The sequence below is a fragment of the Cylas formicarius genome, unplaced genomic scaffold (assembly GCF_029955315.1).
Source record: "Cylas formicarius isolate icCylForm1 unplaced genomic scaffold, icCylForm1.1 PGA_scaffold_10__41_contigs__length_53128322, whole genome shotgun sequence".
Lineage (NCBI taxonomy): Eukaryota > Metazoa > Arthropoda > Insecta > Coleoptera > Brentidae > Cylas > Cylas formicarius.
In genome coordinates this window covers 49,882,805-49,898,861 of record NW_026844214.1, presented here as the reverse complement: position 1 = coordinate 49,898,861, position 16,057 = coordinate 49,882,805, and the positions used below count along the sequence as shown (strand labels likewise).

The 16,057-nt window shown below is 34.8% G+C and overlaps 2 protein-coding genes across 13 annotated transcripts in view; one reads left to right on the top strand and one right to left on the bottom strand.

Moving 5' to 3' along the window:
- The window catches only part of LOC132704690 (probable beta-hexosaminidase fdl), a 183,915-nt gene that overhangs the window by 42,861 nt on the left and 124,997 nt on the right, over positions 1–16,057 (top strand). The gene's annotated exons all lie outside the window — the stretch shown is intronic.
- LOC132704740 (uncharacterized) overlaps positions 12,822–16,057 on the bottom strand; it is a 53,132-nt gene continuing 49,896 nt past the window's right edge. For all 6 annotated transcript variants that reach the window (XM_060674954.1, XM_060674962.1, XM_060674970.1 and 3 more), the window contains one exon: positions 12,822–13,167. In XM_060674954.1, coding sequence (XP_060530937.1) covers positions 12,967–13,167 — 201 coding nt within the window. In that variant the 3' untranslated portion in view covers positions 12,822–12,966. The remainder of the gene's footprint in view (positions 13,168–16,057) is intronic.

Here is a 16,057-nt window from a genome sequence, read left to right as displayed (position 1 = left end):
CCAAAGAGAAATGCATTTTTTTGAACATTAGAAGAGCTTCAACGACTTCTAGATGGTGTGACCACCATCAGCAAAGAAATAATGTAACAAAAACTAAATTTATGATATTTAGCCTCTCATCTGGAACTAAACGAAGCGCGTGTAGAAAGAGTCGGAAGTTTCAAATTCCTGTGGTCTTTGATTACAGATAACCTTGACCCGTCTGGAAGCATATGAGATGAGAGAAGTCCTGAGAAGAGCAAAGACACATCGTGAGCTCGTCACATCACATCTGAAGGTAGACGACGGATTGAAAGAGGACAGGAGGGCGTCACCATAAACACCTTACGTTATGCGGACGACACCGTTATAGTTACAGACGAGCTTGAAGATCTGAAAACCCTACTGCAGAGGCTAAATGATACATGTGAAAGATATGGACTAAAGATGGACCTTACTAAGAAAGTAAATGTTAACGGAATTCCTACTACCCAAATCGCACAAGGATGTCCGTAAAACATCTTCGGGATATCTGACGAGAGATAGCGTATATCCTAGGCATAAACTGTTTCAGCTAAGGGATATCCTGAAGACGTCTCAAGGATATACGATGTTACTAATTGGAACATCCACAGTATATCAGATACGTATGTTTGTTAGGACATACTAAGGATATCCAGTTATACTAGTTGACACGTCGTTAGTATATCCGACTGTGAGGATATAGGATCTTTTGGTACTAGTACTATTATTCTTTAATTTTGATGGTAAAAGTGAAGGACTGCCTATTGATACCATTAATAAAACGCATTTTAGACACATCTGATTTTTTTCTATTTTAGATATGAAAAAATTGTAGGTATATAATATAGCAAAAATATAGAACAACCCAACCTAAAGTATCTTAAAAATAGAGTAAGATATAACTATACCCTAAAAGAATAACTAACATTTGACAGGTTTTCTGTCATTCTTTGACGAAAGTAGCTTTTTTTCAGCCAAGCAGCTATTGAATTCTCACATTCTTTTGATGTTTGTGATATGTTTGCCTTCTTATAATATTCTTCTTCTTATATAATATTAATAATTTAGTTTTGAGAAACACAGGTTGTACATATCTGTACTTTATAAAAAAAATAAAATTTAAATAAATTTTAAATAAAAAGTTCAGATTTTCATGAAATTATACATTTTTACATAACAATTGTTTCGTTAACACCGTGTCTTTGTGAAATGTAATATTTACAAACTACCTGCTACTATATATACCGAAAAATGACAATAAAACCTTAATTAATGTGATAAAGACACGATGTTGTCGAAACAATTGCCATGTAAAAATGTATAATTTAGTGAAAATCTGAACTGTTAGTTCTTATTTATTTTGATAAATGGATTTTCATCAAGTAAAAGCCACCTCAGTTCAATTACTAAAATTAATACTTTGTCTTTGCGAGGTGATTCTTGCATCCATTTTAAGAAAAATAATATACTAACTGTACTATATAACTAAAAATATAATTTTGTTCCGAGGGATTTTGTCTAATATTGCTTACTTAAATAAAAAATTTAAACAAACATGAAGAGAAAGTGGGTTTTATTTTTTGTTTTCAAAAACTGAGCAATAAGATACGAAAAGAAGTCTAGAATCAAAAAAGATATGTAATCTAAAAAGTATATAGGTTACAAAAAGTCAGTTTTATCTTGACTCGGTCCAGAAATCACTCGTTAAAAAAAGTATCAACTAAGGAATCATCATTATTCTTATACTTATACTTTATACTTTATTTATATTACGTTTACGTCCTATTTATTTTAAACAAACGTAATACATACTTACCAAGTATTTTCTTCATGCCCAACCAATTAAATTTCATTGCAAGTTCATCAGCCGCCGCCTGATCTTGCGATCTCATTGACCTAGCAAAATATTAAAAAACAAGGCATGATATTGGTAGACTACGCAACAATGGTTCGTTCAGCTTAGAAATGATCAAATCTTATACTATATATGAATTATAAATGAAACATAAATGAAAGCACTGAAAGCAGTAAGCACAGCACACAAAATAGAACTAACCGAAACTATCGTTGACTGTTCTCGGTTGATAACTTTTTAACTATCGAACCTATAAGATCATTCCAGTTTTAAAAACCTATTTAAATGTTATCCCGGTAATACGTTTAACTCTAAACTCTAAACAAGCGGAGCGTCGCCTAATTTTCGTCCAACTTTTCTTCAAATCCCGGGAAATTTGTTGACGTTTCCATCCGTTTCCATTCCGCCAGTTATTGATCGATCGCGGTGCTTAACTTTTTCCAACTATTATCGGAGCGTTTCACCCGCTGCTAATCCGTTTGTTTTTATTTGAATAGAGTCAGACAACCATTCTGCCCACGTATGGATCGTCGGTGCCGGTAGTAACTCGTTCGTAAACAATGTCGAGTTTTTCAACAAAATATTCCACTGGGTTGTTAAAAAAGTCTGTCGTATACCCATAAATTAGCCGCTATAAAGCCATACGATACGTAATAAATCCAAATTAGGTTAGTTAGTCATGTGTGTTGAAAATAATATTTAATTTTCGAAATATTTTAGTGGTTGTAAAACGGGTATACATGGTGTCCAAATAGTGTGTCAAATTACTATATTCCGCTTAATATTTGTTTTATAGAAAATGTTGTAGATAAGACTAAAACGAACAATTGAAAATTATTTTCAAATATACAGGGTTATTTAAAAATAAGTGGGAACCCAATTTGTATTTTATTGCATTAGTATATTTCAGCTGTAATTTTATTATGCCACCGATTTGTCAAGGGGTACAGTCATTTAACCTATTCAAATTTAGGCGATGATTTATAAACATGTGAGAAATCAACGTTATGTATATCGGAGATCGTAAGAAATAATCGAAATAATATTAGACTTCTCGGACATATTAAAAGAATGCACAACACAGTGCTTAAGACAAATAAATAATCTAATCACATCTGCAGATCACAACTATCAGAGCTACTGTTAGAAAGCCAGACTATTATCGCCGATTCGCGTTCCGTTCACTTCAGAAAAATACCAAAGTGGGCTCCTATGGACCCACAATATTACGAATGACAGATATATAACTGCTTAGGTTAGACCGATAAATAAATCAAGTCAAAAATAGACACTTAAAACACCCAAAACGAAATATGGGAAAATATCGACCACTTAAAGCTAAGGGTGCCGACACGGCCATACTGACTAGTGCACGTCATCGGGCACTTGGTGGTCATCTAGACCTCAAAAGTTTTACCTTCACTCCTGCATCTAGACTATTAGTTATTAGCGTTACCCAATATACTCGGAAACCAAAATCTGCTTACTTGCCACTTGCAAATATCATTTGCACCAAAAAATAATATATAAAAAAATTCATGCATAATCATAATGTGCAATTAAATTCTTTAGAAATCATATAATTTTATACCTATACCAATAACAGAATAACCACATATTAAATATAATTGAAACAAAAAAATCGTTAAAAAAGATTTTTATTCATAGATACACGCATTAATACTTAATAGCAAATTGCAAAACATAAAAATCTTATAGTGACACAATACCGGGTGACGCAAGAAAGTAGGAAGACTCTATAACTTTTAAACAGCTTGAGATAGCGATTTGAACTTTGGAAGGGTTAAAATAGGCAGAATGTCCAATTTTTTGACAATATGTAGCACTTCTGGTTTGAGCGGAAACGACAGTAATTTTCGAATTTTAAATGGCTTAACCTATATTTTTTGGATTTTTGGATTTAGCAGATCATTCGACGTCAGATAGGACGGTTTTTCTCTTTTTTTGTTTTGTCAAATTTTTACTTAATTTTTTAAAATTGTCATGGCAAAAATTGTAAATGAAATTTGTCTTTACATGTCTAATTGCAAATAGCATTTAATGTTCAACTTTTTAGGATAACGTATTTTTCTCAAATGCAGGCAAGTGGAAACTTTTTAAAATCGATACTTTTTTTTCAATATTTTGATACCAAAATTTTCAAAATCCGTTAAAAAATAAGCTCACAGGAAGGAAAAAGCCAGATAAGTAAATACATTTTTACAAAAACAAAACATTTCATAGGTGGCTTTGCAGTGGAAGTGGAAGTGGAAAGAAAAAAACAGATCAGTATATAAAAAAAAAAAATTCAAAATATACTGTCAGAATTTTCTGTCATGCCGACTTGATGATGAATAGAAGCAAAGCCACCTAAGTAATATTTTGTTTTTATAAAATTGTGTTTACTTATCTGGTTTTCTCTTTCCTGTGAACTTGTTTTTTAAGGGATTTTGAAAATTTTCGTGTCAAAATGTTGCAAAAAAAGTACCGGTTTTAAAAAGTTTTTATTCCCAGTTGGGTGCTATTTGAAAAAACTAGGTTATTCTAAAAACTTATTAGTTTATTACGTTAAATGCTATTGCCATTAGACAAGTAAAGAAAAGTTTCATTTACAATTTTTCCCATGATCAAGTGACCCGGTAAATAGTATTTATCTACTCCCAAATTACACAAAACACTACACTAACGCTCTACACCTGCTCTACATCGGGCAGTATTTTAGTTTCGAAATTAGTGAAATTGCCTATAAAAACTTCTGAAATATTTTTTAGAATTTTGAAGCCTATGTTATTTTCAATTACTGACAAAATTTTTTCTATAACCAATTCAAAATTCTCGAAATAAAATATAGCAGCGGCTAACCAAGTTCCCCAGCGAGTTATTACTATTTGGGGTGATAATTAATTTTTTGGACAATTTTCCTTACAAAATTGAACACGCGAAGGTGCCTTGAGAAATTCTTATATAGAAACTGGTCCTGTATACATTCTGCCACTCCATTGATAGGATGCGCCATGCCTGATTTTATTTGATTAATTAAATCCATTTCCAATGGTTACTGATTATCTTAAATTGGGTTTGCTCATTTTTTGAAGTCACATATTGGCTTCAATGAAAGCCTTACACAAATCCTCATCGAACTTGGCTTGTTCGCTGTTTTTGGTTTTTCTTCAAGACAATATTGTTAGCTACCAATAATTTGCTTGAATACTTAATTTATAAAAGCAACAATCTTCTTATAGCAGAAAACATAATATGTCTTCCTTTTTAACAAACACTGATCAGACAGATACAGACAAAATTCACCAAGCACACAAGAACGTTTCGCGTTTCACGTTTCTTCTGGGTCAATAGAATTAATTAGAAGGTGTAGAAGATGCCATCGAAGAAGAAAATGTTTACAGAAGTCGAATAGTGACAGAATTAATTATTAATATGGGGGATGAATCCAGTGACGAAAGTGAACATTTTTTTATAGTTAAATTTAATAATGAGGAATCGCACACATTAAACTCTACACAAATCAGTCAGCTTTCAGCATTTATATGCACGACGTACTGAAGTTCATTCTGTTCTCTTCTGGAAGATCATTGTGGAATTGCGAATCTTTTTATTGAAGCTTACAAAGAGAAACCTAAGCGAGGTAAACCTACGGTTAGACCTTCATAACATTTACCCAAGTTGAATACCGGATTATGTCATAAAAACGGTTTATCTTTTGAAGAACTCTAATTCTATGAATGACAAGAAAATGCAATAAGTTATCTATTATTGGAAAAAATGCATGTTTTGTACTTAACGGATTTAATAATAAATAACCAAATGAATCAAACCACTTTGTATCGACGCGCTGGTTTAAATCCGGCTCGAAGGACCAAATTTTGTATCGACGCGGAATATAAATCCTACCTTACCTCTTTAATCGCAACTGGCTACTTGCCGTTCTCGTTTCTTTTGCCGATTGTCTTTTCAAAAAAAGACACGCGTGCAGCGTAGCAAAAAAGAGCCTGACTTAACCAAATGTATAATAAAGAGAAAACCAATTAATTATTACTTACAATGTACCCTAAAAATACTCATCTACCAATATAAGATCGAATAACCGTTATCGAATAACACTTAAACACAGAAAAACACATTTTTGACGACAATTTTGTTATCTTACATACTGCCACATATAGTCGAAAAATAAATTTATTGGAAGCCATGGAGATTAACAAAATGAGACATTCAAATGTATTGCTTAACGATCAATTATACTTAAATACCTCTCCTTTATAGAACTTAAATTCTCACAACCACATTAATTAAGGTTTTATGGTCATTTTTCGGTATATATAGTAGCAGGTGGTTTGTAAATATTACATGTGATAAAGACACGGTGGTGTCGAAACAATTGTCATGTCAAAATATATAATTTAGAGAAAATCTAAACTTTTAGTTCTTATTTATTTTGGTAAATGGATTTTCATCAAGTAAAAACCGCAAAAGTCATAATGGTATATTTAACGTACCCGCCAGTTTTCAGCTCTATGCCAATTTTGGCTAAGTTCTGACTTATTTTTATCTATTTTGACTGGATTGATAATTCACGCTAGGACAAACAACCGTGGCCGCTTATCAGTAATCCACAAGTGTTCGCGAATTATCGCGACCTGCGTTATTAGACCGCGTCTTTGGTATTTCTTCGAGAACGATTCAATTCGACTTTAATTTCCTTCGCTAAAAAGGAAATTGCCGAGGCTAACTAGATTTGCCTGATAAAGTTGTGCGGTTGTGATTTGCGTTTTGCTTCGAAAGGCTCCGGCTTCCTGAGAAAAGTTCTCGCTTTTTCCTCGTTAGCGTCCATTAAGAGAAACAATTGCGTCGACGAGAGTTTTCTTTGAGTCGGTATTTGTCAACAGGAGGATTCGGTCAACCAGACGGCTTAATAGCTTTAATGTTTCGCAAATTGCTCGTCTCGCAAAGGAAATCGGAATTTCAAGTGATGCCAAGCTTGTACTGGCCACATTAAATTTTAATCACAAGATTGCTTTCGAAATCTCATCTGTGCGCGAGGCGAGTGCTCCCTGCTACGCACTACGCAGTTTGCAAAGGCATTACGCAGCTTTGTATTTTAAAGGCTTTTAGTGCAGTAATATAATCACGGCAGACTTTGGTAAATACAAAAACTTGTACAAGTAATAGCGATTTCCATGAGATTTTTTCAAATATCTCGCGCACCCTGTATGATAGGCGAAACTGAAACTCTCTCGACACATTTTGCGATACTGTTTGAACCAAATTATCCCCTTTTATAGTTTTTCATTTACAGATAATAATTTACCCACGAAAACGGCAATTTTCAGGATCTTTTAACTATTTTTATCCATAATCGACACACCGTGCGTTCAATTTATTTTGATAACATTTTAATTTTCTATAACTTTTTTGTTTTTAGAGATATAAATCTACATCATATTTTTTAAAATGAATAGAATATCTTATTCAGATTACACTTTATATTTTCGTTTTTGACAAATCGGCAAAAATAGAAAATTATATAATTATATACAAATTAAAGTAGAAAAAAAAACACTATAAATGACAAGACACACTAAAGTAAAAAGTTCTTTAACTATTCTAAATACTGCTGTAGGTAACCACCATTTTCCTGAACACGTTTCCCATAATAACTTTTACAATTATTCAACCATCATGGTAATATAATGTACAGGGTGTTCTATTTAAAAACATATATAGTAAGCTTGTATGTCAGAAAATTGATAGTGTTTTGTTTTATACGTCACTTAAAAAAAAACTTGGCTACCAACCTTCAGATCTCTAAAAACAAAAAAGTTACAGCCAATTAAAATGTTATCAAGATAAATTGCACGCACGGTAGATACTCCGAAAAATGACCGAATTAAAAGTTATAGTCCTAGATTTTCCACGTTTCCTAGTATATAAATTTTTCCTATAGGGTAAATGATTTCTGAGAAAATACTGGTTTTCTGAAACCATGCAGTACGTCGTAATAGCAAATGACGTCATCGCGAGATATAGCGAGTGTCACATGGACTTTTTCAAATATCTCGAAAAGCGAGTGTAATAGACGAAAATTGTAAATACGAAAATTGTGCAGAGAAATCTAATATTATCCAGTGTTGGCAACTTTGTGGTCCCTGAGTAATTCTTTACCCGCTTCTGGTTTGTTACACCGACTTTCAAGAATAGACCCTTTATAGACAAGATTGCTTTCGAAAAATCGTCGCTGGGAACTTTCGCAAAATCGATGTAATTTTATTTTGATTACAAACTTTGCTAAATATTAAAATTTTTACAAATAATAGCGATTTCCCATTTTTTCCAAAATTTCGATCGCCCTGTTTGATAGACGAAACCTGAAACTTTCTCTCGACACAGTTTACGATTCTGTCAAAATAAAAAAATCCCATTTTTGACGGTTTTCCGTTTATCGCTAATAATTTATCCACAAAAAATAACATTTTTAGAACCTTTTAGATTTTTTGCCCGTAAATGATACAGCCTGTACCTAATCCAAACAATGTTCGAAATGAAGGTTATAGCTTTGGCTCTCACACGTTTCGTGGTCCATGAATTTTTCCAATAGAGTAAAGGCTTTTCGAGAAAATACATGTTTTCTGAAATCACGCAGTACGTAGTAATAGTACGAGGTTAGCGCTAAAATTTCCCGGCCTGACATAGATGCAGCTCCAGTATCACGATGAAACTTTGTCTTCTTTTAAATATATATCTTAGTAGGCTGCGAAAAAAAATTGAAGTCTTGGGTCAAATAGTTTTTTATTGACAGCATTTTAAACAAGACGTGTCCGAAAAAATGTCGCAAATAACGCAAAATGAGTATAGAGCAGTCATAAAGTTTTTGACAAAAGAAGGGTTAGCACCTAAAATTATTAAAGAAAGGCTGGATGGTGTGTACGGTCAAAGTTTTCCTTAGTATTCTGTATTGAAAGAATGGGCAAAATATTTTCGAATGGAGCAGAAGTCCATTGAAGATGGTTCAAGATCTGGTCGACCAGTGCAGGTCATAACGGAAGATATTGTTGCGATTGTGGAAGAGGTTGTATTGAGTGATCGACGTTTAAAGGAAAGGAAAAAAAAAGAAATCTCACAAATTACTAATCTTTCTGATACAAGTGTTCGTCGAATCCTACATGATCATTTAAGTATGCATAAGGTTAGTGCAAGATGGGTGCCTAAAAACCTTTCGGCTATTCAAAAACAACGCCGCGTCGAGTGTGCGCGGTCTTGTTTGGAACTCTGTGGGTCGGAACCGAAGCCTGTGATAGAAACTATTGTGACGGGAGATGAAACTATGGTTCTCTATTATGACCCTCTGTTGAAAAAAGAATTAATGGAGTGGCGTCGTAAGGGTGAAGCACCTCCAAGAAAATTCAGAGGCTGCCAGTCAACAAAAAAGGTGTTGGCCACGATCTTTTGGGATTGTGAAGGAATTCTTTTGTTAGATTTTAAAGAAACTAATACCACTGTGAATGGTAAATATTACGCAACATTATTACATAAATTCCGAAACTGCATACGCGAAGGCGTGCGTCTTTTGCACGATAATGCACCTCTCCATACTGCTGGTGTTACACAAACTGACATTTTAGAGTGTGGGTTCCAACAGATAGATCATCCTCCCTATAGTGCAAATATGGCCCCCAGCGACTATTATTTTTTTGGATATTTGAAAAAGGACTTATGTGGACGGCGGTTTAACGGAAGTTGAATAAAAGAGGCTGTTTTAGCTCATTTTGCAGACAAACCAAAAGAATATTTTTTTAAAGGGTTTGAGTTGTTAATAAAGATATGTAATAAGTGTATTGAAGGGGAATTATATTGGAAAATAATAAAAAATTGTTACTCTACTTCGTTTCTTTCATATTCAGACTGGAAACTTTTGGCGCTGCCCTCGTAAATGACGTCTTCGCATCTAGATTGAGGGCGAGAAATGGTGATTTTCATGTGGCTTTTTTCAAATATCTCGAACAGCGTATGTGATAGACGAAAACCGTAAAAACAAAAATTGTAGCTCTCGATTTACAGCTAAAAATTTACTATGGGAGAGAAAAATTTTCAGTATTTTTTGGATTTTTCTCGATAATTGAAAAACCCTGTATATAATCGTATAAAATACTTTAAATAAAAGTGATAATCCCGAATTTCCCGAGTATTCGGGCTGAAACATTTTGCCCATCGGTTAAATAGTTTTCCGAGAAAATAATTTTTTCTAAAAGCCAAAATAACCCAAAAAAAAATTACAAATTTTTAAAAAAGTACTTGGTGAAATTTGATTGCACTTAATTTCTAGTGTTCTGCCAAATTTGAAGTCGATAGCTGCAAATTTGACGCACCTACTATATTTTTGAATATAGCACGAATTATGCCGAACACCCCGTACAATATGTGAGAAACTTTTTGCTGACTATGCGAGCTATATGGCTTCTAGTTATAGTAAATTTTCATTATAAGAGAGCCCAATTTTTACTTTTTTGCAAATTATCGACGCACCCTGTACATTTTTAAAAAAATACTTTTTTACCACTACAAATGCGGTTTTGTTTTTTTTTTAATACTTCCCGACGGCCTGCTGCATAGTCTGGACGTCGCACGTCGGGAAAAATGGAGGGAAACAGTTGAGTCGCTTGACTTTAAGAGATCAAGCAGCAAGGCATGGAGCCTCCTTAGAAAACTAGGTGGAGCCAGCAAAACTTGCCGTGGCACCCCAGATATCTCTGCAGATAAGGTTGCATCGCACATTCAGGTGACAACCAGAGCCCCTAGAGACAAGAATCATACAAAAAAGATACGACATGAACTTAGTGCTCTAAAATCGAAGATCGGACCAAATGATCAGTACTCCTCCAGTTTTACGGCCCTCGAAGTCACAGAAGCATTAAGGAGCGTAAAACGCGGAAAGGCACCTGGCCCCGATGGGGTACACCCGGAGTTCCTTCTTCACTGTGGGAAGTATGCCAAAAAATGGCTTGCGCAATTCTACTCAAACATGCTACAATCGGGCCACATACCACAGAAAATGAAGAATTCAAGAATAATAGCACTGCTGAAGCCAGGAAAACCCAGCGACCAACCAAAGAGTTACAGGCCAGTTGCGCTTCTCAGCACTGTATACAAGCTACTAGAGAGGCTCCTGTACAACAGACTGAGCCCAAAAATACTAGAATCTATACCAATCGAACAAGCGGGTTTCAGACCAGGAAGAAGCTGCACAGACCAGGTGCTTTCCCTAACATCTCACATAGAAGCAGGCTACCAAAAACGCCAGAAAACATCGATAACCTTTATAGATTTAAGCTCTGCTTACGATACTGTTTGGAGGCACGGCCTGCTATACAAGCTAATAAAAAAAATTCCATGCAGCCATGCCATTCGTCTCACCGACAATATGCTCGCAGGGAGAACTTTCAATGTTGTAATTGGAGAGAGGACAAGCAGAACAAGAACACTAAACGATGGACTGCCACAGGGCTCAGTTCTCGCCCCACTTCTGTTTAACCTCTACATTTCGGATATGCCAAACACACAATCTACAAAATTTGGATACGCAGATGACTGGGCTTTAGCCGCTCAACACGAGAAGTTCGAGACCACTGAAAAGACTCTTGGCTCCGACTTAAGGTTGATGAGCGACTACTTTCACAAATGGAGAATGCTGCCCAACCCCACTAAAACAGAGGTGTCATGCTTCCACCTTTGTAACCAATCAGCGAAGAGAGAGCTTACCATCAACTTCGAAGGAAAACGCCTCAACCATAACAACCACCCTAAATACTTAGGAGTCACACTGGACAGGACGCTCTCCTACAAGGAACACCTGATAAAGACCGCAAGCAAAATGAGAACAAGGACTAACATCATTCATAAATTGTGTGGTACCACCTGGGGCTCCTCAGCGGACACGCTCCGTATATCGGCAGTCGGTCTTGTCTACTCTGTGGCGGAATACTGCGCACCAGTGTGGATTAACAGCCCGCACACTGAGAGAATCGACACTGTACTGAACGACACAATGCGCATAATCAGCGGCACGATTAAGTCCACACCAATTGCTTGGCTGCCTTTCCTGAGCCACATACTGCCACCTGAAATTCGACGTAAAAACAGCCTTGTTAGGGAGTATCAGAAAATAAACAATAATACAAAGCTACCTATACACAATGAAATAGGCGATCTAGAGCGCAAACGACTGAAGTCGAGGAAACCAGCGCTAATCACCGCTAAAGAGCTGTTGGACTCAAATTTCAACGCAGCGAACGCCTGGCAACAAAGATGGCAGGAACAATGCCCATCGCACTTTCAAACTTTCCTTACTTCAGAGAAGGTTGCTGGATCTGACTTGCCTCGAAAAGTGTGGACTACATTGAACCGAATACGTGCTGGCCATGGCAGATGTGCTGACGCTCTTCATAAATGGGGATGGATAACCTCGCCAGAATGCGACTGCGGGGCCAATAATCAAACAGTGACTCACATAGTGACAGATTGCCCAAACCGTGCCTACCAAGGACAACAGAAGAGGCGATTGATTGTATTAAAAATTTAGACATAAAATTGTAACATCAATATCTATATGCTCTGAGAACATATAATAGCATAGCACAATGTACGCCATACGATAAATAAATACTTATCGCGTTTCATAGCAATGTTCAACAATCAGTCGGAAATCGAAAAAAAAAAAAGATGGAAGCCGGGGTTTGATCGAAACTATTTCGTACTGGTTAGGACTGCTTAAAAAGAGCCAAATCTGAACGCTGTATTTCAAACCGTTCAAAAGTTATAGCCAATTAATGCCAAAACAGAAAAAATTGACAAAAAAATTTTTTTTTCGACGGCGATCATTTCTGCACCCACGGCGAGCCCATAGGACTTACCGTTACCGCGATATAAAATTTGTATACGAGCGCAGATACCTTCTAAAGTTCGATTTTCGAAAGTAACAAGCAATAAGAGCTGATTAATCGTAGTATTTTACTTGTCTGAATATATACACGTTCGTTAAAAAGTTTTCTATGTACAGTATGTCCTAGAAATTTGCTAAAAACTAATCAATTCGTTCGTCATGGATATTCGTGCAACGACGATTGAATGTTTTTGACAGCCGCCTCGTACGAGGGCAGCCCGGTGCTGTCCGACCATTTGGAATCGCCACTCGGTGGTCTGTATTCAGGCACGACGACTTCGTATGGCGGTGGCGGACCTGGAGACGGGCATCGCGACGGATCTTCGCCCGAAGGATAATCTTCCAGGTCGACCAATCTCTATAAAAAAAACGAAATCGAAATGAAATTACGATTACGATTTTTTTTCAGGCTTCGACAAGTTTTTGAGAATATCATGTAACGATAATCAATAATTAAAAAGTCGTGTTCGGTTTATAAGGCAGCAATAACATACTTTGGTACTGTGCGTTCAATTTATCTTGACAGCTTTTGAATTAGCTGTAACTTTTGTTTTTAGAGATATCAAGGTAAAAAATAAAATAAAATGTAGAGTTAGTAGCCAAGTTTATTTCCAAGTGACGTATAAAACACAATACTCTCAATTTTCTGACATTTAAGACTAGATCATATATTTTTTAATAGAACACCCTGTATATTATATATATGTTAAATAGATTATCTTATTCCGATTACAATAATGTAACACACTATATGTAATGTAATATTTTAGCCCATTCGTGTTTGATAAATTTTTTCTAAAATTTCAAAGAGTGCCCTGACTGACAAATAAAAATATGTTTATGTTTGACATATGCATTAGTAAGCAACATTAATTGTTGTTAAAATAATTTTTCGCGAATTTATCATCCGTGAAAGGAGTGATATGCTTCAATTATACTTTCTGAATAATAAAAGTGCAACCACAGCTCATCGTCGGTATATTAGACTTTATCCAGAACGCCGAGCTCCTTCAAGACCGATATCTCCAAGAATGGTAAAGAAATTTGCACAAAACGGTAACGTATTAAATGCTAAAAAGGTGTGCCGGAATCATAATGTTTTAAATGACGAAAATAAGGCTTAGGATTCTATAAAGTACATCCAGTTTCCTCTACGACTAGAATATATGAAGAGACAGGTATTTCTCGGGATCGATCCACTCAGTTTTGAAAGAATATAAATAAAAAGCATTTAAATTTCTTAAAACTCACAAACTAAGTACAGAACAATGTCAAAGGAAGATGCAGTTCTGTTTGGATATTTTAAATAGACATAAACATTTTATGGACTAATGAAAGTTCGATCAATCAATTAATGTTCTGGTGTCATAGATGGGCATATTTTGGGTCCGATATTTATAGACCAAAACTTAACTGTACATCATTATTTGCAACTCTTAGAGCAAATATATAGCTAAATATATCAGCGCTCATTATATGGCAGAAAGACAGTGCCCCTCCTCACAATTTTGTGCAGGTTAAAAATTTTCTTAACATAGAATATCCCAAGGGTTAGGTAGGAAACAGCGGAACTATGGATTGGCCAACCAACAGCCCCGACTTAACTTCAATGGATTTTTTTTCGGGACTCATAAAAAATCACGTGCACAGAACTCCTTGTAATAATGTCGTGGAACTTCGGCAAAGGAATTCAGAGGCAATCAATCAATTAAGAGACAACCCGGAAACGTTACTAAATGCAAAACATGATACAATTAGTGTATATGAGAAATGTTTTCAGGAAAATGGCAGTCAAATAGAGCAATATTTAAAATAGTTAAAGATTTTTTTACGTTACTTAGTGTGTTCTGTCATTTTTAGTGTTTTTGTTCTATTTTAATTTGTAAATAATTATTGTTGTTGCAGGCAGTTATGGCACTCTTTGAATTTATATAATAATTTCTTATTTTTGCCGATTTATCAAAAACGACTGGACTAAAATATAACAAAATAAATAAGAACTAAAAAACCTGAACCTGAAATTGAACTGAGGTGGGTTTTACTTGATGAAAATCGATTTATCAAAATAAATAACAACTAAAAGTTTAGATTTTCACGAAATTATATATTTTTACATCTATGCAAATACATAGATGTAAAAATATATAATTTCGTGAAAATCTGAACTTTTAGTTCTTATTTATTTTGTTAAATGGATTTTCATCAATTAAAAGCCACCTCAGTTGAATTTTTACTAAAATATACAATGTGTTACATCATTGTAATCAGAATAAGATCTATTAAACAAATATGTAATATACAGGGTGTTCCATTTAAAAAGGGTATCATGCAGGCTAATATGTGAGAAAATTGTTGGTTGTTTTATACGTCACTTGGAAAAAAAACTTGACTACTAACCCTACAATTTATTTTGTTATTTACCTTGATAACCCTAATTAAAAAGTTAGAGCCTATTAAAATGTTATCAAGATAAATTGAACGCACGGTACAGTGAGTGAAGAAACAATATTGTAATTATCGTCTTAACGTACTAATAAAAACAAATGAACGCGGTAAACGTACAAAAAAATCAACAATTCCATGTTTTTACATGAAACACCCTGTATATTTGGATCTGCATTAGGGCATCGAACATGCATAGCGTCCTTATTTGTAACAGTAGGCAAAAAAGTTTAATACAAAAGTGGTAGCATGTGGGTCGATTCATATTTTAAAAATATTTCTAAATATACAGGGAGCTCCAACAAAGTGTGACGTCATAAAATGCTGGGTGTCCAGTATAAGATAATCTAAATGGGGATATTGGAAACTGTAACAGATACAGCATCGCTTAAAAGGTAAAGAAGTAGCGTATGTCTATGTCAAAAAATAATCTGGCTTTGTTTCATTTTAAACCGATAGCCTTACGTAGATACAGTATTTTCCTTATTATAGGATGCGGCGATGCTAAAAATGGCCTACTATTTTGCGCAAGGCCGAAGTCAACTTTTGTTTTTCTTATGGGCGCCATATTAAATTTCTACATTTTCCTCTTTAAAAATGCTTTTCAACCATGTGTAACACATTTATGTTTGGTCAAGATAAATCCGGAAAAATAACAAAGATAAGTTTTCAGACTTTGTTATCGCTGCGTTTATCTTCCATTAAGTATAATATACAGTGTGTTCCATTTGATTTTTTCGCAAAAAATAATATTTTTCATTTTGACTCATCCTGTATATACGAACTAATTTGAAAAGATGTAAAGG